The sequence below is a fragment of the Ambystoma mexicanum genome, chromosome 2p (genome assembly GCF_040938575.1).
Source record: "Ambystoma mexicanum isolate Mex_15411 chromosome 2p, UKY_AmexF1_1, whole genome shotgun sequence".
Lineage (NCBI taxonomy): Eukaryota > Metazoa > Chordata > Amphibia > Caudata > Ambystomatidae > Ambystoma > Ambystoma mexicanum.
Window position 1 is genome coordinate 189,462,160 of NC_090923.1, and position 23,945 is coordinate 189,486,104.

Below are 23,945 nucleotides of genomic sequence, written 5' to 3' on the forward strand. Positions count from 1 at the left end.
ATGGGTATCACACGAGAGCCCGAAGCACGTTCCGCTGATGGTGAAACTGGGTAGGACGATATGGAGGAGAGTACAAACCTTGCTAAAACTAGAAAACCCCTACTCACCGGAGGTACCAATAGCAGTGAACACATGCAAGGATAGTACGGACATGGCGGTGGTGATGAAATGGGAGGAGAAAGGGATATACACATGGGGAGACGTATATGAAGACGGAGTCTTCAGGGAATTCGATTCAATGCAAGAAATAGAGGAGCTACCGAGCAGGCAATTTCTCTGGTACCACAGAATCTGGGAAATAGCCAAGGAAAGGTGGGAGGGCTGGCCAGAGAAACCACAGGCAGACCCACTGCTGACCCTAATGTACAATTTAAATGACGGCTGGAGGCCGGTCTATCGGCTTTACGGCATGCTAGTAGACACGCCTAACCCCAAGAGTATAGCACTGAAGGAGCAATGGGAGAAGGATCTAGGTGCAGACATAAGAGAAAGAGTGGGAGAGAATACTGAGCTTTTCCAAAGCAGTATCGAGAAACCATTGCTTCAAATTGATACAACTGAACGTGCTATATCGCACATACATGACCCCGCACAGGATAGCTGAATTTAACAAGGAAGCAAGCTTGCATTGCCCGTGGTGCAACGGCGAGAATGCTGACCTGCTACACATGTTCTGGGAGTGTGTGCGTGAGTGTTTTGGGCGTGCATAGAGCGAGCTTGCAGGGAGGCGGGAGTAACAAGGTAAGAGTGGTCACTGAAAGAATGCCTCCTTGGTGCCTACCCCAGAACCAGCAAATACAAACATGTAATTAGGTAATGGACCTGGCATGCATACTAGCCAAGAGAACCATCGCCATGTCTTGGAAAGCTGCTGCGGGGCCGCAATACGGAAAATGGTGAAAGGAATTTGAAAGGTGGTCAGAGGCAGAGACCAGGGTATGGAGGGAGCGAACAGAACCTGATGTTTACGACAAGTGCGTAGCATGAAAAGCGTTGATCTGGGACATGTTTCACCCGTCTGACGACAAACCCCCATTAGTGCACCAATCAAAGCAGGAACTGCCCACGATGGGCTCATTTGATTATTCCACAGCATCCAATTGACACTGGCCAACCGGAGGACATGAAGAACACAAAAGAGCCAGCCCCCAGACATTGAAGAGTTTGCCCCCAACTGATGTTCTAAAATAATACATGGCATGTGTAGGAAGTTGTTTAAGTTATTTGTTGTTATTAACCTAATTGTAGGCATGTGAAATAAAAATTGAAGTGCACAGCTGTAATCATATAAATGCCAATAAACACATATAAAAATAAATTGGGAGATACTGGCTATTTATAGGATACAGCAGATGGATGTTTATCTGTATAGCTACCTGTAGGACGTGGGTGGACGCCCCGGCCTAATTAACGTTCCTTTGCATATGCTGCACAGTGGTGATGTTACCAAGGCACAGATACACATGCTTGTACTTGCACTACGCACAAATGTCTGCTCCCACGCGCATTGCTAGGTGGTGGACAATATGCAACATGCAGAGCCTGCTGGCGGCGAACGGATGCGTCCATTGTCATTGTGGATAGGCCCGACAGCTGCGGTGTCCGTAGGACACCTACCTTTTTTTCTTAATTGCGGTCATTGCAACTAGGGCTGTGTGCCGCTAAGTCAGAACACCATTTCAGGAAAAAAAGAATACCAAACGAATACTCAACATCATTCTCATTATTACTGTTGACTTGTACACATGCATACACTCCATTTGGAAAGGGAAGGGGTAGTAGAAGTGGATACTTATTGTGGGGAAATGGGGATTTGCACAACTTGGTTGTGAGGGGAGGAAGAGATTGATGTATCTCCGGAACGTCTCCATGAAACGGTTTTTGTGGGAATGGCAGGCTCCGACATGGGGAAGAAGTACACGTGCAGGTGCGCCAGTGCTGTTTTATTTTGTCCAAAATATCTCCTTGTACGTAACCTTTAAAGCGGCAAAATTGTTCACCAATTTTTGCACTCGACTTCCACGCTGTCCATTTCCCTATGCACAACTTCTTTCCTTTCCCCTGTATGCTGTTGTGGAAGGGTTGCCGCTTGTACTGCCATGCTTTCCTTTCCAATATGTTCTCTTACCAAAAAGAGAATTTTTGGTGTACATGCAGCAATATATATTACATAATTTACGGTTCACACTACTGTGCGTACCAATGGGGTTACTATAAAAAGTAATTGCGTCATGAGGGACATTTTCTTCCTGCCACTCTAAGGTGCTTACCATTGCTGCATTACAAAAAGACACGTTATGCTTCTGTACTATTGCATACTGCAGCACATGTGCAATTATTAGACAAAGTTTAGTGTCCTTACTACATTGTAGTGATGTTCGGGTCTTAACACTTTCAAGTCGTTACTCTGGCCGTTCATTCTTTGTTCCCCTTTACAGTAACAGTGCAGTAAGATTGTTGAAGACAGACGTCACTTCTGTTGTTGATGCATTCCTTTATGGTGTACTCCCTATGTCTTTGTCCTGTTTGCTTCATAAGTACACAATTTTCAAACCCACTCTATTTTCCCTTGCAATTCTTGCACATGGTGCTGTTTGTCTATGTTCTTTGCGTTTGATTGGTACCACTATGTAAGAGAGTGACATTTGTGATGTCATCTTTGATGTCATGGGTGTTAGTCCTTGCAGTGCACAGGGGTAGCATGACTTATGGTTGCTTAACTTACCATAACTGGCGAATTTCTTGGGTTTTTCGGTTTTACCTGGAACCATAACGTCCCTGTAACAACGTTTGTCCATTGAATTGCATAGGTTTTTACTAGTGCAACTTAACCAACATAACGTCCCTTTAACAACGTTTTTTGTCAGTATATATGCATGTATATGTGTGTGTGTATATATATGTATGTATGTATGTATATATATAAGTGTGTGTAATGCTGGACCGAGGAGCTGATTCTGGCAGGTAGAGGGTGGGAGGTGTGTTGGTTGGTAGGAGAGGGACTGGTGAGGATAGGGGGTTGGATATATAGACTTCCCACCAGACGACCCTTGGGGTAGAACATAGGGGGCAGAGCCTCTAAGTTTTCCCCGCCCTGTTTCTAAAGTGGCCACGCTCATTAGCAGTTAGCTCCACCCCCAAAATGTAGGTTTCGTTGCACCCCTGCTTAGCATGGCTGCAAATGACAGATACCCCACTTGCAATTGAAGATGAGTTTTGTGTAGGCAGCTGTGTAATAGTAAAGCTCAACTTTTCACCAGCGTCGGGTGCTTAGAGGCAGCTCTCTGGGGTGGCTCCTTCCTGTGCCCCACCCCTCAAGCCCTCTCCTCTGCGCCCACACCAGGAAACGGCCTGTTTTTATAGTTCATGATGCATAATGGGAGAAGCAAAATTGCAACTACCAGAATGTAAAGGATATCAAACATTGGCAATGCAAACAGTTTGAGCTTTTGTGTAGGCATGGCAAAGGCACTAACCAGGCACTTATGTAGTGCTATTAACTGGCCATTGATGGTAGCAGGCGAAAAATTGTGCGATTACCTGGGCCTCTAATGTTAGTGCCTGGAAAATGCCTAATACTAGACACAAGCCAAACGTGTTGGCTTTGCAAATTTCTTTTTATAACCGGACCTCAGTGAAGGACATGCCGTGCTTGCTTATAAATCGAGTTGCTAGAGACTGCCCTGGTTAAGACATTTTTATTACACCAGTAGCAGATTTACAATTCAATTAAATCATTAACTTTCAGAAGACTACTTTGGAAACACACTGGCAGACACTTGAGTGCATAGTTTGATGCTAAGGCGTGATTAAAGGGAGCTCAAAGAGTTTCCATGAGGAGGTGTTTTAGGCGGGAAGGGACAGGAACTGAGTTGGAATGACCATAGGGATCAGCATGGTTATGGGCAGTCAATGAGTGGGCAAATAACCAAACACTTGCAAGTGGTCTGTCCCTCATAATTTGCCATTTCTCCCTATATGTACTGTAATGCAGTGGTTTCGGCTTATAATTGTTGCAAGTGCAACACAATAGCCTAAACCAAAAACTGGACTAGATCGCCTAAACCCGCCATATAAAGAAAAGCAACATGATTGTTTCAGCTCCTCCTCATGCTCGACATGGGACAGTTTGAGTTCTGTCGATTGTTTGCTTCACTATACAAGTGGCCTTGAACTTCTATAAAGCTAAAGCAATCCCAGCTATTGTTTATGGCACCAAGGCAATGGAATCCCCTTGAAAATTTGGGGAAAACTGGAAGGTTCTTTTTGGAGGACAGTCCTCAGATTACCTGCGTCAACACCTATAGCGATAATCGGGAGAGAATTGGGTTAACTTCTCTGGAAGCAATTGTAGAGCTTAATACCTTAATGGTCTTCAATAAGATACACAGTGCAAAATAACGAATCTATGAGATCATTCACGAAGAAATTTCCAAAGAGACTAACAAAATGTTAACCAAATGGGCATTTAAAAACCTGGCACTCCTGGAGGAAATAGGAAGTTCGCAAAAGGAACTAGTCTGCAACCCAATAATAACAGCTAAGAAACTGAAAGGTGCAAAGGCTAAGAACTGACTGGTGCAAACTCAGGACTCAGCAACAAGATATAAATCCATAAAGCATTTGCCAGTTAACATTCAAAAACTCAATGAACCGGTAAGCTATTTACTCAAATTTCCGAACAAGAATCTGAGATTGACTTTTATGAGAGCCAGATTGAACATCTTAAAAACGAACAAAATTCTTGCGGTTAGAGATAAAACCAGATCGAATGGATCCCGATTCTGTGACCAGAGGAATATACCGGAAACCCTGAGAAACTTACTCCTGGAATGCAAGAGTCTATCACAAAATCGAAAAGTCTATTTAGGCCATTTGTTCACAGACCACTGCCGTAGGGATGAGGAATACTGGTGGACAATGCTAATGAACGGGGCAAACCGGAAACCGGTTATTGCACTCAGAAACTTTATCAAGAGTCTGGATCTGGAACACAAATAACTTATGGACTGCTAAGGGGATTGAAAAAAACCTGGGACTAAACAAACAAAGTGAAGTAGTAAAGGATCATATCCAAATGTATTCTTGTAAAAACTGGTAAAATCTAGTTAAATCAAGAGATAAAAGAAATTGTTTGTTTTATATATCTTAGTATGCCTGTATCATAGGTGCCGCGTACATGGCAGCAAAGGGGGCAGCTGCCCCTGTTCTCCTTGAACAACGGGGGCAGCAGTGGCATTTTGCCCCATGGAGATTACGCAACTACTTGCATGGGGGATCTTTGCAAATGCGGCGAAGTTCGGATTGATCGAACAAAAGCAGTCTCAAAAGGCAACCGAGCTGTGACTTTTACACCCTCATCGGATTCGGTAGGGCTTCCGTCTCCACTCCTGTTGTGCCCAGTAGTGGCAAAGTGGTAGCATGCATTTTGCAAGCTAGCAAGTGCTCCTCACTTAAGTGTTGGAAGGCTGCCTCATCACCGTAGCCTACATTTTGGGGACAGTCGACACGCAGTGCTCATTGCTCTCCTTTTGCTATTTATTACTATTTTCTCTTTAATTTGTTTGTTTTCTCGTTTTGCCTTGTATTTCACTTTATTTCATTATTTCTTTCCTGGCTTTCACTTTCTTTCTGATTTTTATTGTTGTTGCATCTTACTTGTCAATCTCCCCTTCTCTTTGACTCTTTCATCTGTCTCCCATCTCCCCACCCCCACAATGTTGCTTCTCTCTCTCTCTCTCTCTCTCTCTCTCTCTCTCTCTCTCTCTCTCTCTCTCTCTCTCTCTCAGCTCTCACCCACTCCCGGGTCACATGTCCCTGGCTGTTTTTAAAGCAGAGGCCACTTATTCAAACTAATTAAAATAGCTCAGCATGTTAAGGCGCCTGCCATGGAATGCTGCGTGCAACTAGAGGGTCCAGCTGCTTAACAGACTGGCAGAGAGGGAAATATGGAGCGAAGGAGCGGGAAAAGGGTAAGAGAAGGCAGGCGAAGACCTGGAGAGAAAGAGGGAGGGAGAGAAAGCCAGGGAGTGGGCTAGAGATAGAAATGTGGAGACTAGGGGAGGCAGAATGAGGGGGAGAGAAGGGGTATGGGTAACTGGGCTTGGTAAGGGAGGACGAAATAATGAGGCAGGCATCGGGAAGTAATGTGTGGTGACAGAGAAGCCGGGAGGGAAGGAGACTGAGGGAGTGTGGGTTGGATAGATGCACAGACGTCATTTAGGGGTCCCCAGCGGTCCCACCTGCGACCCCTGAGGTCTCCCTTGCTACCCCTAAAAAAAGCGAAAAAACACCCTTTTAATTTCTTCTTTAAAAAACAAAATGAGGCTCCTGGGCTGTGTCCAGCAGCATGTGGCTCTTTGTTTCTGGAGTGGCTGGTTTTCTGATAGCTATAGCCGGTAACATAGCTCAGTGGGTTGAGCGCTCGCTGCTACAATGTGTGTATGATCTGCAGGTTCGATTCCCGGCAAGGTCCATTCAGCCTTTCATCCTGCTGAGGTTGATAATTGAGTACCAACACAGGTTGGGTGATATTGTATGTATATTTGTTCTATATGAAACACTTAAGTGTAAGTGCTATATAATAACACATCATTATCGTTTGGCCTTGGACGTCTGTTTTGCATTCACAGTAATTTGGTAATATGGGCCAATGCGCGCTGATATTAATGATGCATATGGTGATGGTGATGCATTCTTGTATAAATGTATATCACTTTACAGTGATATTGCAACCATATTTTTTAGAGTGTACTTGGAAACAATGCTATTTGATGCCACTTCCTGTTTTGTCACTAGTTGAAAGGTTATGTTTCATCACTTCCCGTGATGTCACTTTGGGGTGGGGTCAAATGTCATCACTTCCTGTGATGTCATCAGAGGTCAAGGGTCGTGTGATGTCATGTCCGCTACCCCTGACATTTTGGTGAAATGACGTCCCTGGATAGATGGAAGGAACAAATCGAAAATAAATAATTTGAGGGATGGAGAGTGGGAAGAAGAGGAAGTGACAGATAGGAAAAGATAGAGGGAGAGTGGGGAGTGGGTAGCGGTGGGAGGATGGGAGATATTGGAAGGAGGAGTAAGGAGGGTGAGGGAATGCCAGTGCAGAGGGCGGATGCAGGCATGGGCGTAGGAAATGGGGGGGGACAGGTGGGATAAATCCCCCCCACAATTTTAGGCAGGGGGACAGCATATGATTTATCCCCCCCAGAATCTGGAGCAAGGGGAAAGAAGGGCTCTTTATTTTTCTGATTGCAGTGTAGGGCATCTTTTGGGAAATGTGCCTTTCTTATTCCAAATGCTTGAAATATATACATACACTGCTTACCTTGCAATTAACTGCTCAGTATTTATTTGTTTTTGACATTTATTTCAGCGCACAAAACCCAGAGGTATCTAAGCACTAGTTACAGAAAGTGCATATTCAACTTTGGAAGTTACAGGTGGTACAATTTGATCACAGCGCTAGGCTGGGTGGGTCACAATTAGGTAGTTACATATAGGTACAGTTCAGTCCAAGTACAGTGCTGGGTAGGTCACATTAGGTAGTTGCATGTAGGTACAGTTCAGTCGCAGCACAAGGCTGGGTGGGTCACAATTAGACTGAACTGTACCTATATGTAACTACCTCAGTGCAGTGCTGGGTAGGTCACATTAGATAGTTGCATGTAGGTACAGTTCAGTCCCAGTGCAGTGCTGGGTAGGTCACATTAGGTACTTGCATGTAGGTACAGTTCAGTCCCAGTGCAGTGCTGGGTAGGTCACATTAGGTACTTGCATGTATGATATGATGGTATAGTTCAGTCCCAGTGCAGTGCTGGGCGGGTCACATTAGGTAGTTGCATGCAGGGTACAGTTCAGTCCCAGTGCAGTGCTGGGCGGGTCACATTAGGTAGTTGCATGCAGGGTACAGTTCAGTCCCAGTACAGTGCTGGGTAGGTCACATTAGGTAGTTGCATGTAGGTACAGTTCAGTCGCAGCACAAGGCTGGGTGGGTCACAATTAGACTGAACTGTACCTATATGTAACTACCTCAATGCAGTGCTGGGTAGGTCACATTAGATAGTTGCATGTAGGTACAGTTCAGTCCCAGTGCAGTGCTGGGTAGGTCACATTAGGTACTTGCATGTATGATATGATGGTACAGTTCAGTCCCAGTGCAGTGCTGGGCGGGTCACATTAGGTAGTTGCATGCAGGGTACAGTTCAGTCCCAGTACAGTGCTGGGCGGGTCACATTAGGTAGTTGCATGCAGGTACAGTTCAGTCCCAGTGCAGTGCTGGGTAGGTCCCATTAGGTAGTTTCATGTAGGTACAGTTCAGTCCCAGTGCAGTGCTGGGTGGGTCACATTTGGTAGTTGCATGTAGTTACAGTTCAGTGCAGCGCAAGGCTGGATGGGTCACATTAGGTAGTTGCATGTAGGTACAGTTCAGTCCCAGGGCAAGTCTGGATGGGTCACATTAGGTAGTTGCATGTAGGTAGAGTTCAGTCCCAGTGCAATGCTCGGTAGGTTACATTAGGTAGTTGCATGTAGGTACAGTTCAGTCTCAGTGCAGTGCTGGGTAGGTCACATTAGATAGTTATATATAGAAGCAGTTCAGGCACAGCGCAAGGCTGAATGGGTCACATTAGGTAGTTGCATGTAGGTACAGTTCAGTCCCAGTGCATTGCTGGATAGGTCACATTAGGTAGTTGCATGTAGGTACAGTTCAGGCACAGCGCTAGGCTGGATGGGTCACATTAGGTAGTTGCATGTAGGTACAGTTCAGTCCCAGTGCATTGCTGGATAGGTCACATTAGGTGGTTGCATGTAGGTACAGTTCAGTCCCAGTGCGGTGCTGGGTAGGTCACATTGGCTAGTTGCATGTAGGTACAGTTCAGTCCCAGTGCAGTGCTGGGTAGGTCACATTAGGTAGTTGCATATAGAACCAGTTCAGGCACAGCGCAAGGCTGGGTGGGTCCCATTAGGTAGTTACATGTAGGTTCCGTTCATTGGTTATGTCACATTAGGTAGATACATATAGATGCTGTTCAGTCACAATGCAGGACTGGGAGCAGTAATTACATATAGGTACAGTTCAATATTGACACTCGAATATACCGGCTGGGAAAGCCTCACCTCTATATACAAGGGGCTACACCAGGCAACAATTAAGACAAGTTAGCAAGTATATGCAGACTGGGAGAGCCTCTCCTCATATTACAAGGGGCAGCTGCGCAAGGGAGCAGGAAGTCATGTTGGTCCGGTAACGTGGGTTAGCAGGGCTTCTCCTCCTATAAGAGGGGGGTTACTTAAGGAGCAAAAGTAAGGTCATTGTATCAGTGGAATAGGGGACGAGTGGATGCACAGCTGTCACAACCCCTCCCCCTTTATGTAAGAGGCTGCAGGGCAAATCCCAGACATCAATGACAAGGTAATGACCCTGTCAAAGACAGTGAAAAGATAGCAGTATTAAGTCCACAAAGTAACATTTACCTTGTATATTTCATAGGAAAACAAGTATTATCATCCAAATACAATGTATGTAACTGTGTAATTTATTAAAGCCTTTGTAATTACATATTTCTATGCAAATGTCACCTTCTAATAAACAAGAGTTTAGCAGATAATGTAACCATCGAGGTATCCTTCTCCAACAAGAAGAAATATTGAATCATTATTTGCTGTTGTGATAGTATAGTCAGACATTGGGCCAGGTTATCAAAGAGCAGCGCAAATGAAAGGAGCGCAGCAAGTGAACTCCATTTCATTTTGCTGCTTTCAGAATTTCTCAGATCACCATATTCACCAAGTGACCTGAGCATTTTTGTTGAGCCCCCTTGCATATATATGCGTGCTCCAGACACTAATGTATGACGGGTCCCGGGCAACCATGTGATTGCTGCATGCACATTTCACCAAGACGGGCCATTAAAGGGTGCATCTCTGCGAAATGCCCAGAGGAAAAAAAAGCATTTCCATTCCTGTTTGGGGGATGGAAATGGTATATTATGTTAAATTATTTATACTGCACACTGCTGCCATTTCCATGGTCTCCAGGGGCTCCCATGGATCTGTAAGGTAAAGTGGGGTGGGTTGATGCATGCAGAACCAGGAGTAACTAGAGTCTGTGCAGGTGTGCTTTCTGGGTGTGTTTTGTTTTGTACACTGCATGCTTATTGTTTCCAGATGGGCGGGGCCCAGTGTTTGTGTTGTTGAGTGTTGGAGAATATTGGGGTTTGTGAGTTGGTTTGAGAGTGATGTGCAGTTTTGGGTGTTTAGCAGGGTGGTTCCTTAGCTATCTGTGCGTGGGTGGTGAAGGTGGGTGGTAGAGAAGAGGAAGTGGTTAGTAGATTGTTGGGTGGTATCTGGATATTGTGCAGCTATGCTATTGTTTTCCTTTTGCAAGGCATTCACCTTTGCATTGGCTTGAGGTTAGAATTGAATTGGTGGGACAAGACTACAGGGAAGGAAATAGATTAATATGGCAGAATGTATTGTGTAGGAGACTGTTAGCTATCACCGGGGTGGGTAATTATCTAGAGGGGATATTTGGTTTCTAGTGTCCTCCTGACCCGTTATGCAAACTTGTGTGCGTGTTTCTTGAAACATTGGTCCGAGAATTGAGCAGTGTTCGGTTGTAGGGGTCTTGCGGTTCTGTCCCTTGAGGCTAGAGTTCCAATGCCTTTGTGGATGTGGTTTGGGCATTTTATGGGGTTGAAAGAGCCTGACCATGGTTTGGACATTGTATGAGGTGGAAATGGCCTGCCCATGTGGGTGATCATTGTATAGTTGTTGTTTATCTGTTTTTATCTCGGCGAGTTGAATAACCAAGTTTTAAGCCATTTCCAGAAGATTAGCTGATCTTCCGCCATCCTCATTTCCTTCGGGATCGAGTTCCATAGTTTGGCTTTGAGAATGGAGAAAACAGTTACTCTGTGTTTTGTTTCTTTTTGGAGGTCAGTGCTAGAACTTAAGGATCTTCTGGGTTGGTATTGGGTGATTTCTTCCTAGAGGCTTCCATGTCATGTGGTGGGGGGAGCCATCGAACTACAAAAATAAATAGTTTCTATTTGAAGTCCAAGTGACCCCCAGGACACGTGGCAGTGGGGGGCCCCCTACAGCATGGGGGGTGCAGGAGCCCCGGCTATGTCAGTGATTGGGTGAATATTGCGCTGGTTATTGGAGATGTGGTTTCTGGGAGGGTGTTAGTGGTCCTCCTGGATGCCTCTATGGCTTAGTGGATTGAGCGTATTTTTACTCCAAGGTGGTCTGGAACACTCTCACATAACATTTGCGAGGGTACAGTGTTGTTACTGCATGGGGTTGGGTTTTATATATCCTTGATAATTCTGTACATTTCCATTTGGGGGTTTGTTTCCGATTGGATTTGTGCAGCGTAATGTGCATTCTTAGCTTTGAAGACTGCTAATCTGTCTAGATGAATTTGGTCGTTATTATTGTCCAGTTGTTTGTAGTTTTTCTTCACGTCTTTTCTAGTTTACGGGTTATTTTATTGAGTTCTCACAGTTAGTCAGTGAATCATCTAACCAGCATGTTTTTTCGGTGTGGGTTTGAAGGTTTTTAAGGGTGCCCAATGGTCTACTCCACCTGTGATCCAGGTGCCAAGGTTCTTTTCAGCAGTGTTTGATGTTTCATGTAGTTGAGAGGAATCGTGTTTGGTGGTTTCTAGTAGTTGGGTTAGTGTTTCTAGATCAAGCCTTTTCCAGTTTATTTTCGTTTGTCATTGATTGCTTTAAGTTTGTGGATATTGTACGGGTTGGTGTTCTAACGATGAAAGGGATCATATGATGGTCCCTCCAGATGATAGGTACCAGTGGGGCAGTAGTGAAGAGTTCATGCCTGAAGAATATTGCATCAAAGATGTGTCCAGCTCTGTGGGTGGGTCCGTTCACCATTTGTTTGAGATAGAGAATTTCCAGCAGTGCGCTGATAGTTAGTTTTGGTTTCGGCAGTCTCTAGATAAGAAGGAAGAGTAGGGAAGAGTATGTTGGATTGTTCGCTGAGTTTGACTAAGAATGATTCTCCGTTTTCTATGTATGTTGAAGGTAAATATGTGGAGCTGATTTGGTTTTTGTTTGTCATGCAATTCCTCCTATCTGCCTTCTCTGTTTGATTGCATTAGTTTATAGCTGCTGAGTATGACTCCATGAGCGATTACTTTATAATTGTCTGATAGCCATGTTTCTGTGAGGAAGAGGGCGTCAATGCCGCCTTCGCTAACAAGGTCGTACATTTCTGTTTGGTGGTTTGCCATAGATCGTACGTTAAGCAGGCTGCAGTGTAGCATGTGTGTTTCGGATGACTCTTTGTTGGATGCTTTTCCTGGATGTTAGTGTTGGTGAGATATGTGGGTTATCTACTAGTTTGCTGAGGTTGGTTGTTTCTTTGTGTTTGTCTAGATCCTCTGTGCCTTTGTTGAGGATTTCCAGGGCTGTCACATTTAAAACAAACAATCATGGCAGAGTGAGAAATGACCCTGTCATGACTTGCGCCTTCTTCCAATACCTAGTAATGGTATGAGTACCTTGGATTATGATCAGAAAACATTGCAATTATAAGTACTTGGGCTTTTGATTGCATTACTTGGTACAGGGTAGAAATATATGGTGCATGTTGTGAGTACCAGAGCACATCATTCCCATACCTGACAAACAGTGGTACTTTATGGGCCTATGATGGAATAGCTGGTAATTAGCATGGGTACCTGGAGATGAACACCAATGCATATAAAATGCTTATACGACAGGCCAACACTATTTGCTTTGCCAGTGCTTGCTCTAAGTGGAGTCTAAAATGTTGCAGCAGGCATGCTAATAGCCAAATGAGTAATTTCATCTATCAACCTTTTTTATGGACATTATCTATAGCGCTCTCTCCCTCTTCAATGTTCCTCCTCCCAGATCATCTTTTTTCCACCACTCTCAGCAACTATCCACCTGTCCACTACTCCCTTCTTCACCCTCCCCCACTTCCCCTTCTGAACTCTTCCATTCCACTCTTTCACTAACCAGGGAGAAGCCCTGACATTATAGTTAAATACCCGGGAATCAAATATGCCCTCCTCTCTCTCTGCACAATTCACCATCTCATCAAGCATCCACAAGAAGCGTTCGTGTTTTGTGACGACTGAAAACCTGACTGTGTTCAAGTACATCTCATAAAATACTGAATTATATTCTTCTGCAATACATAAAGATACCATGCATCTGGTAGAAATACAAGCAATAGCAATATTATTTGCTTGGGAATCTAAAGGATGAAACAACAAAAAAAGAAACATCAAAGCCCCCTTACAACAGTTCCACTGAGAGCTTGAAAAAGATGAATAGCACTTTGCTTAGTTAAAACCCCTGCTGTACGATCGCAAATGCTTGAAAGTCACTTTTAGTAATCCACAAATACTTTATTTCTAGCACTGTTTTGCTGAAAATGTGTTTATAATGAGCTTTTGTGCTGTTGGTAAGAAATCTGCAATTTATTGAAAGTGTGACTGTTTTTAAAAATGTAATTATTTCTTTTTCTTTTTTTAAGAACAAAGAACACATATATTTAAAGTGCTTTAAGGAATGGTTTGGATTGGGTTATGTTGTGCTTTTAGCTAAGTCCCAAAGGTGTCCCCTGTCCCCCCCAGATATTGTGTCTCTCCTACGCCCCTGGATGCAGGGTTTGCGTGTATATATGCAAAGTAGCCTTTCATGGTGCAGGAACTCCATTTGAAGACATTTTGACACAGACGCAAAGCCCGAGAAACAAAAGGTATAAAACAAAAAAAAAATACCCCCGCAGAGGCCGCAAGGAAGGGATTTGCCTCCCTCCAAACGGGGAGCAGAACCAGAGGTCTTCTGAAGTGCAATGCCTCTGAGACACTCCTTCTAGCTGGGCGGAGAAATCAAACATTATGTTTACCCTACATCCCAAATGTTACTCTGATGGACAAGTTCTTCCAAGTCTCCAGGGGACAGCGTCGGGGCCTTTCAAAATCTTAAGTTGAAAAGACCCCTGAGCCTTTGGGGCGCACCATGTTTGCAGTCTTATGTCACAGCAACATGGTCTTTACAGGTTGCGTTTGCTAGCACCTTTATGCCATCACCTCCCTTGGACCTCGTGCAGTATCCAGCAACCTTCTTATCACCTTGTTGCATTTTTATTCTGGTTTCCTCTAAATTAGCGCCCTAATGTCAAAGAGAGATTAATAGCTTTTCAGTAGTCATTTAGTATTTCAGCTCCCTGCTGGCTGCCTGCCCATGATAATCTGTAGCTATTAAGTCCCTTGCTGAATTCTTTTGACTCAATTATAATGTAAGCACCCCACTGGTGCTTTGAACAGTTTTTTCCAGCTGTAGGTAAGGGGGCTCCAAAACATATTTTTTTAATAGGCCATCACCAGCCCAGGCACATTTTCAGATGACCCTACAGTTGCATATAACTTTATATTCACTTTTCATATTCTTTTTACCCTTACACCCCATGGTTTAGTTTTGCTTTAATTATTATAATGATGTCTTATTCATATAGTGCTTTGAACAGAATACATTTACATGCTTTGTCAAATCACAGCACATCAGTGCCGACTGGAACCTCATTGTTTGCTATCTCAGCTAAGAGGATTGAATGGGCATGTATTCTGGCCTACCTCACTGCACTCTTTTGGGCAGATTTTCGGTCGTTCGCTTTCTTGATTTAAAAGTGTCATTCTAGACTACTGCACCTTTTGGACATGCACACAATTAAGGGTGAATTTAACAAACAGCAACTGTACGTGAAAACACATGCATGGAAAGATTGGCTACAAAAGTAGTTATTTCAATAAACTGTATGTTACATTCAGATTCGTTTGTTTGGACTAGTCTCCTCAATTAAACGGAAAATACAGCAGTATCCCATGTTTTAACCAACGATTTTAAGATGTTTACAACTTTTTGGTGCAAATCGTGCTAACTTTTGCAAAATTAAGCTTAAAGAGTCGGTAAGTGCAAAATTAAAAAAAAATCTCACCCGCTGTACTGAAAATCAAAAGTCGTCACCCATGACAGCCATGCACCAACCGATAAGTGCACGACACGTCACGTCATCTGGAATACTGTCCCGAAAGCAAACGAACATATCCCCCTGCAAACCACTGCTTATCTGCAGCAGCACACTGCAGCCTCAAACTACTCTAGCCTCTGAATGCTGCCGCTGGGCTGCATAGATATTGTATCCCTGTACTCCTTGAGGGCACGCTCATAAATCCCCTGCAGCAGCAAGTAGGGTGCATGGCAGGTTTTGGGATCCTCCCAGCCTTCTGGAGTAAGCGTTAAGGAGGTAGGTGGAAATGCAGAAATATATTGAATAGAACATGTATTAACCACTGTGCACACCTGACTAGGCTCCAGCATCTTATTTGAGTCATAAGATTAGTATGTCTGCACTGTCAACAACTCTTGGGTCACACAAAACCATAACTTATTGAATGATCTATTTTATATTTTATTTGCAGGCAGCATCTGTTCCAATTTGTTTTAGACACTCCTCCATTGTCCCCGCCAACACTCGGAAGCTTCCATTCCTCTAACAAAATGCTCTCCACAAGATCGAAAGGCTGCTCCAGGAAGAAGCAGGAAAGTGCCTGCATGGACAATTTCTTGGTAAAAGCAAACGCTGTGAAGGCCAAAAGTACCGAGGGCAGTACCACAAAAGTAAGGACACCTATTAAAATAGAAGGACAGTGGGATACTAAGGAGACTATGGAGGCCACTTCATCACCGAGCTCAAGTAACGGAGTGTCCTCGCCAGGAATACAAGAAGTCAAGAAAGGTTAGCTTGCTACAATTAAAGATTTAAATGAATGATGCAGTAATGGCACTGTTTACCCTGCGAGGTATCTACTGCAAGTCTCTGTTCCTATACCATGCTAGTCATGAATGTGAGCCTGAAGTTTAGCGGTTTATGTAATATGGTTGCGTCTTCATCGCAGTTGTCCAAATTCTGTATTTCTTAAGGATATACCCCAAAAGTAATTGGGTTCTGCTAGGCAGCATAATTGAAACGGTCTACTACGTAGCATGTCGCCTGTGCTTATTCTTATCCAGTTACTAAGTACATTCTTACCCAGCACAGTAGAGTACATTATACCCACTAGAGCAAAGTAAAATCTACTAAACTATGGCAGTAAAGTTGAAATCCACTGGGCATAGTAGAAGTCAGTGCTTTGCGCCATCGTATTTTGGTGTGGCAATGTCTTCTTAACTGACCTGGGCTGCCAAGATGTAGGTGCCAAACGTCTCTAAGTTACAGGTCACTGATAACTAGCAAAGAGTCTGCCAAAGCAATCTGGAATTGCCTGTGTTCCTGTTTAGAACATTGATTGTTTGTTTCTGCAGCATGGGGTCTGGCATGGATTCACATGCTCATCAATATTCCCTGTCGTCAGGCTGGGAATCCTCGGTAAAGAAAAAATCAGTTTCATTTCTGAACTGTCTTTCTACTAATAACCAATCACTGGTCTCTGGGTCATACTGCCCCCAGCCAGTGACTGCCCTCTACCTAAGCCCATCCTCTGGCAGCCATCTTCTGATTTTTACCGCACGTTCAAGTTTTGAGTCCTCGTGCTATAGCTCTCGAGCTTTGACTGCGTTTTGCGATTTTTCAAAGAGTTTAATCTCATTTCTTCGGTCAATAGAGCCTCAAGCTGCACCGTTTCTACTTCTGATCAACGGGGACCCGTTTCGGAATTTTCTACGCCCCTCCAAGCTGTTCAGGAACTGCCCCGGATGCGGATTGCAGAATGTGTTCAAGGAGGATGAGCATTCTAGATGCCTCTACTGCCTTCACAAAGACAAAACGCACGTGGAGAAGGACTGTGCGTTTTGCAAGAACATGTCGGAGCGGACCATGAGGGATCGGCGGATCCGCCTCACCAAATGGCTGGAACGGAAGAGCCCAGCGGTTGGTGAGAAGAAGAGGTCCGAGCGGTCTTGAAGTCCTTTGAGGGCGCTCCGGCGACGGGTGCCCAACAGAAGGCTAAGCACCGCGAGTCCGCGGGGACCGGGAGCGCCGCACGGTCGGGCTCCTCGGCTGCCAGGCAGGGCGCGCTTTCACTGACGCCATCAACAATGAGCCAACGCTCTGGCTCAGGGAAGAGAAAATCGGAGAACCTGGGTAAGCTTCTGGAGAAGCCCCGGTCGATCTCGACAGAAGTAGCCGAGGGGGAGCGAGGCGGTGACCCTCCCTTTAAGGTGAAGGCCTCAAGCGCACCCAAAGACGTGAAGGCCTTGATTCATCCGGCTAAGGCCTCTATCGAGGGAGTCGTGGCGGCCCTGGCAAAGCCTGTGGAGGCGACCTCAGGGACCAGAGTTTCCCTGCCACCGCGGAGGGAATCCTCTTTTCAGCCCATCGGTAAGAGCCCCATGAGAACCCTGGTGGAAAAAGAGGGGGGGGGGCTGGTGGCCATCACGGACACGGATACAGCCTCGGAGCAGGAGCTGGCTGGAATCGTTAAGATCCTCAACAAGAAGTTCGAGGAGGTCCGGTCCCACAGGAGAGATCCCGATGAGGCGGACGTAGAGAGCGACGGCAGTGCCGACGAGGTTCCCGTGGAGGCAAAGGATTCCACTCCCCAACCGTTGCGCCCATCGCAGCCGGAACCCGAGCCACGGGACATCTCGGGAGCCATCTTAATGGCGATCCAGGCCTTATGTACAGAGATAAGGACGAGGTTGCCCTTACCGCCAACGGAGGATCCCGCAGGGGGCTGGACCATCGGGGAGCCCTCCAAGCAAGCGGAGGAGAGTTAACCCCCCCCGCCCTTCCAGCCTTCGCGGCCCTCACAGCCTTCATCTCCTTCCCCTGATCCTAGGGTGGACATGGGAACAGAGACGGCCACGACGGGGACGGATGACGACGGTGGTGACAACGGGATGGGCCTTCCATCACCACCCCCTCGGGCCTCCCTGTCCGACGAAATTGGCTCCTTTCACGCCATGATTGCCAGCGCATCCGAGCTCTTCGAGCTCTGCCCCGAAGAACAGAAGGAAGGGTTTCTCTATCAACGGTGTGAGGCCAAAAGGAAGACTGGCCTCTCGGTCCCGTTACTTGACGACATCTGGGACAAGGGGCTGTTGCTACTGAAGAACCCGTCCACGACCCCTGCCAAGAGAGACCGGTAAGAGAAGTAGTACCGGGTCCCGGATTCTGGCCCTCTGTGCCTTAGGGCGCAGCCGACCCCGGATTCGGTCGTCTCGGCGGCGGCCAAGAAGAAGGCGACAGGGGCTACGGGTTCGACTTCAACCTCCCACCTGGACGGCGAAGGGAAGAAACTGGACGCCATTGGGGCGATGGGTCATCTTGTCGGCGGCGACGGTGATTAAAGCGGCCAACGCCCTAGCGATTGTGGCCCGCTACGACAGGGAGCTTTGGTTTAAGATAGCTCCTCTGTTGGACATCCTTCCGGACGACAAGAGGGCGGAGACCCTGGAGATCCTGCAGGAAGGCGAGGTGGCGTCGGACCACGCCATAACGGTGGCCACGGAGATTGCTGACACCGGTTTCCGCCAGTTGGGCAACAGTGTTTGTCTTAGACGGCGTGGTTGGCTCAAGGTGACTGATTTCCGTCAGGACGTGAAAACCAGAGTTTTGGACATGCCCTTCGACGGGAATAACCTGTTTGGCAAGTCAGTGGACGAATCACTGCAGGCCATCATGGCCGACACGGAAACGGCCCGGGCCTTGGGGGTTTTGCAGCAGCGACGGCCGCCCTTTCGGATCTCCGGAGGCAAGCATGGTGCCTCCAAAGGATTCGGCGGCGGGTCCTCGACGTACCGCCAGGCGGCCCGCTCATCGTCGCAGGAGGCCTACAGAGGACGCGGCAAGTCAGGAGGATCTCGTCATCGCCAAGGAGGCCAAGGCGGCAAGGCCACTGCCAAGCAGGACTGAACCAGCCGTAGTGTCGGGTCCCCACCTGAGCGCCCCTGTGGGAGGCCGGCTGGCGAAGTTCGTCAGAGTGTGGGAGTCCATCTCCACCGACCGATGGGTGCTGGATTCCCTGGCCCGCGGCACACTCTTGAGTTTTTAAAGAAGTGCCCCCGCATTCCACCCGTGGCCAGGAAGGAAAACCACATACCACAACTTCTGCTGGAAGTAAGCGCAATGCTGAAGAAAGGAGCCATCAAGCTCGTCCCAAAGAGGCTCTGGGGCTCAGGAGTGTACTCTCGATACTTCCTCGTAAGAAAGAAGACCGGCGGTTGGCGACCCATCCTAGACCTTCGTTGATTAAACAAGTACATCAAGGCCCAGAAGTTCCGGATGGTCACCCTCCAGCATGTGCTGGGGCAGCTGGAGGAAGGCGACTTCCTATCGTCGCTGAACTTGGAGGATGCCTACTTCCACATCCCCATTCTAAAAGGACATCGAAAGTTTCTGATTCGTAGTCCAAGGACGGCACTACCAATTCAAGGCCCTTCCTTTCGGATTGAAGTCGGCGCCCAGGGTATTCACCAAGTGCCTAGCACCAGTGGCGTCGTGGCTGTGCCTGCAGGGGATCTACGTCTATCCCTACCTGGACGATTGGCTCATCGGAGCAAACACAAGAGTTCTCGCCGTCGGGCACACAGCAAAGACCGTCCAACTGCTCACGGACCTGGGATTCTCCATAAACTTCGCCAAATCCCACCTGGTTCCGTCACAGGCCGCACTGTTTCTGGGAGCGAAGCTCGACACAGCAGCACCACTGGCCTCGCCGTCGGAGGAAACGACAAAGGCCATCATGGGAAAAGTGCAGCGGCTGTTGACCATGGATGTGGCCAGGGTGAGGTCCATCAAGCCCCTTCTCGGCATGATGTCCTCGTGCATCTTCCTAGTACGCCTGTGCAGACTGCGGATGCGGCCACTGCAGGAGTTCCTCGACGCCCGTTGGATGCAAGCGACGGGCAGCTTCGAAGACAAGATCTCGCTCAACGAGACCTTTCGGCAAGCGATCCGGTGGTGGGCCACCTGCGCGCATCTGGCGGCGGGTATGGACTTCCAGACCCCGGTACATCAGGAAATGGTGACGACGGACTCCTCCCTGGTGGGTTGGGGGGTGCACACCGGAGATCTCCACGCAAGAGGCCTTTGGCTCCCGGAGGAGAAGTCACTCCACATCAACGTACTGGAGCTCCGAGCCGTGTTCTGGGCCCTCAGGTCGTTCCTTCGGTCCCTCAAGGGCAAGGTGGTGAGGATCTTCACCGACAACACCACCACGATGTTCTACATCCGGAAGCAGGGAGGTACCAGGTCCCCAGCCCTATCCAAGGAGGCGCAGGATCTGTGGCACTGGGCCGTCGCCCAAGGAATGTTTCTGGTACACTTCCTCCTGGCAGGAATAAAGAACACCATCGCCGAATCACTCAGCAGGGAGCTGCGCTCGTGCCACGAGTGGGAGCTATGACAGGATCAAGTGGATCTGCTATTCCAACGATGGGGCAATCCCCAGATCGACCTATTCGCGACGGCGACTAACACCAAGTGTCGGAGGTTCGCCAGCAGGTTTCCCCAGCCGGGGAGCATGGGCGATGCCTTCTCATTCCCCTGGGATGGCCTGTTCCTGTATGCGTTCCCACCGTTGCCATTGCTGCTGTGACTCATCAGCCAACTCAGATGGTCCCGGTGCAGGATGATCCTCATCGCACCGACGTGGCCAAGACAGATCTGGTTCCCGGACCTTCTGGACATGTCAGCGTCCCCCCCCAGTCAAACTGCCGACGGACGCGGATCTTCTTGCTAGAGAAGGAGGTGCTATCCTCCACCACAACCCGGGTCGCTGAACTTGCAGGGTGGCTCCTGCAGCACTAGAGTTTGGCGCACTAGAGTTTGGAGGGTACGATATCCCGGCAGACTGCAAGGAGGTGCTTGCAAAGGCCAGGGCGTCTTCGACTCTCAAGTGCTATGGACATAAGTGGAAGAGGTTCTCTGTCTGGTGCCGTGCACAGAAGATTAACCCTCTGTGGATTACGGCCCCCCAGGTGCTGCCGTACCTACTGTTGCTGGCCAAGGCAGGGCTAGCGCACGCCTCCATCAAGATACATCTAGCGGTGATCTCCCGCTACACCAGAAATCCAGGACGATCAACTCTGTGGTCCCATCGTCTGGTGAAGGAGTTTATGAAAGGATTGTTCCGATCATTCCCACCGGTGAAGGCTCCAGCCCCGGCGTGGGAGCTCAACGTGGTGCTGAGCAGGCTCATGGGGCCGCCATTCGAGCCTCTACATTCGGCACCATTGAAGTTCCTCTCGTGGAGGACTGCGTTTCTTGTGGCCATCACCTCCGCACGACGAGTGGGAGAGATCCATGCCCTCTCCTGTAAACCTCCATACCTGACTTTCCACGATACGAGGGTGGTGCTGAGGACGCACCCCTCCTTCATGCCCAAGGTGCCGACGGACTTCCATCTCAACGAGCCCTTGGTGTTACCTGTTTTCTCCCCGTCACCTTAGTCGCCGGCTGAGAGGACTTTGTACTCGCTGGATGTAGCTAGAGCGCTGAAGTTCTACATGGACCGCACAAAGAGCCTTTGGAAGACATCACAACTGTTTGTGAACTTTGGACCTGTGAACCAAGGGAAGGCCCTCTCGAAGGCTTCCATTTCCAAATGGCTCTCCGGCTGCATCATGCACTGTCACCGGTTGCCAAACCGGCCGTCCGAGAGCCCACTCGACCAGAGCGATCGCTGCTACCACGGCGTTCCTGTCTGGCGTACCCCTGCTGGACATCTGCAGGGCTGCTACGTGGAGGTCGACGCACACCTTCACCAGATTCTACTGCATCAACCGGGTTTCCAGGGAGGAGTCCAGGGTCAGCCAGGCAGTGCTGCGCAACCTGTTCGCCTGAAGGTGGGCCTAGTGAGGAGGTAAAAGTGCTTAATGTTGAGTTGATGAAATGCTTAATGTTGAGCCTTGCCACCTCCTGTGGTTGTGCATGTGTGTACTGCTATGTATTCTTATATTCATGAGCATGTGAATCCATGCCAGACCCCATGCTGGAGAAGGAACAAATTACTTACCTGTAACTGTTCTCCAGCATGGGTCTGGCATGGATTCACATGCGAACCTTCCCTCCTACCCCTCTGCGGCTCTTCACTTGGTCCTACTGCCACTTTACGTGCTACCAAATGTGAAGATGGCTGCCAGAGGAAGGGCTTAGGTCAAGGGCAGTCATTGCCTGGGGGCAGTATGACCCAGAGACCAGTGATTGGTTACTAGTAGAAAGACCGTTCAGAAACAAAACTGAAACAGATTTTTTTTTACCGAGGATTCCTAGCCTGACGACGGGGAATATTCATGAGCATGTGAATCCATGCCAGACCCATGCTGGAGAACAACAGTTACAGGTAAGTAACTTGTTCCTTATTTATTTATATAGCGCACCTCACCTGGATGTATCTGGGCGCAAATCTACAGGTTACACATTGATACAGGAAGTTACATAACATATGGCAGGATCATACATTAATCCGGGACTTAGATTATAGCCCTGGACTGTAATTTGCGTGTTTGGAGCAATATGGGCTTGCATATGGCCTTAGCCCTTTCTGCAGTGGCACAGCAGGCAATAACTTGTGATAGCTGCCTAGTTGAGTTATCAGTGTTTGATTAATTCAGAGCTTTCAAACAGCCACTTTTTTGTGTTGCATAGTAAAATATACGCCAGCATGTCACTATAAAGGCTACCACGATAGATCACAGTAACTCAGACACGAGCACGGTATAGTTAAAGTCTTTCTTAATAATACCCAGTAAAACCAGATCCAGTTTGGTGCACTAAAATAACAAACAAACGAAACAAAGCACACAGACTCGAACTGCAGCACATGACAACTACTGACCGAATATTCACACCTACACTCAGTGGACGCTGTAAACCGAACGGAAGTTGCCAACAGCACATCACATCTCTCTAGCACTTTTTTCCTACACAGCCCTACCAATTTACCTTAGCCTCTTGCTTTTCAGATCCGCCACAGTGCAAGGGGGTCAACTCAGGTGGGGATAGCGGGCGGGATACATATCCTTTAACATAACATAACATAACACTAAAGCCTGCCAGAGCATGGCACATTATTTGCTTTATATGTCCAATCATTATCCGACAAGAAGCATGTAACCAGATATTTGTCTATATCGTTTAGATTTTAAAACGTTAAAATATTACAAAATCAAACGAAAGTTCTTGCTTCAAATATGGGAACATGCCATGCTTTAAGGGAAGTTGTTAAGGATTTCAAAGGCCCGGTACACTCCAGACCCGGACTCTTGCTACTGGTCTAAGTATGCAGCGCAGAATCAAAATACTTTAACTTTATTTATTATGAATTCAATTTGAGAAGGCACCCAAATCGTCTCACACCCACCTTTACAAACATCCCGGGTCACAACGGACTATGAACCAGGCTGGTATGTAATACAATATTTATTTATTTTAAAATGTAAGTAAATCAAACAAATTTAATATGGGGAAGCGTTCACCAGTGTGGTGATATTTACACTGTAAAATGATAGAACACACTTAGTTTGACCTTTTAACATCAGATATATAATGCACAAGTGAATACAGGCAAGATTATTTTTGGGAGGTGTTTTCTGATAGCACCACAGCTAGTATTTCCCCTTGCAATGCTCCCTCAAACCCCTGTTAACCGAATTTTGTGGGTAGAAAGGAGTAGCAAGGAGTCAGGTATACTAGGCCACAAACAGAATGCAAATCCGACCTTCCCCCTCTGAATGGGAGGCACAATCGGATTGAAAACCTTTTGAAAATTGAACAAAATAGCACTCGGAATTGCTAAATCCTTATTTTACATGTGTGGTCGAATGCATTAGGTACAAAAGAGTATATCAGTATCAAAGATGTAAGAACACTAGCAAACTACAAGGCAATGTAATAACAACGGGCATACAGATCAGTAAATTGAAAAAACGCAGTGCAGC

The 23,945-nt window shown here is 47.1% G+C and overlaps 1 protein-coding gene across 3 annotated transcripts in view; it reads left to right on the top strand.

The window, feature by feature from the left end:
- RAD18 (RAD18 E3 ubiquitin protein ligase) overlaps positions 1 to 23,945 on the top strand; it is a 1,168,890-nt gene that overhangs the window by 233,420 nt on the left and 911,525 nt on the right. For all 3 annotated transcript variants that reach the window (XM_069643474.1, XM_069643473.1, XM_069643475.1), the window contains one exon: positions 15,485 to 15,801. In XM_069643474.1, the coding sequence (XP_069499575.1) occupies positions 15,485 to 15,801 (317 nt within the window). The remainder of the gene's footprint in view (positions 1 to 15,484; positions 15,802 to 23,945) is intronic.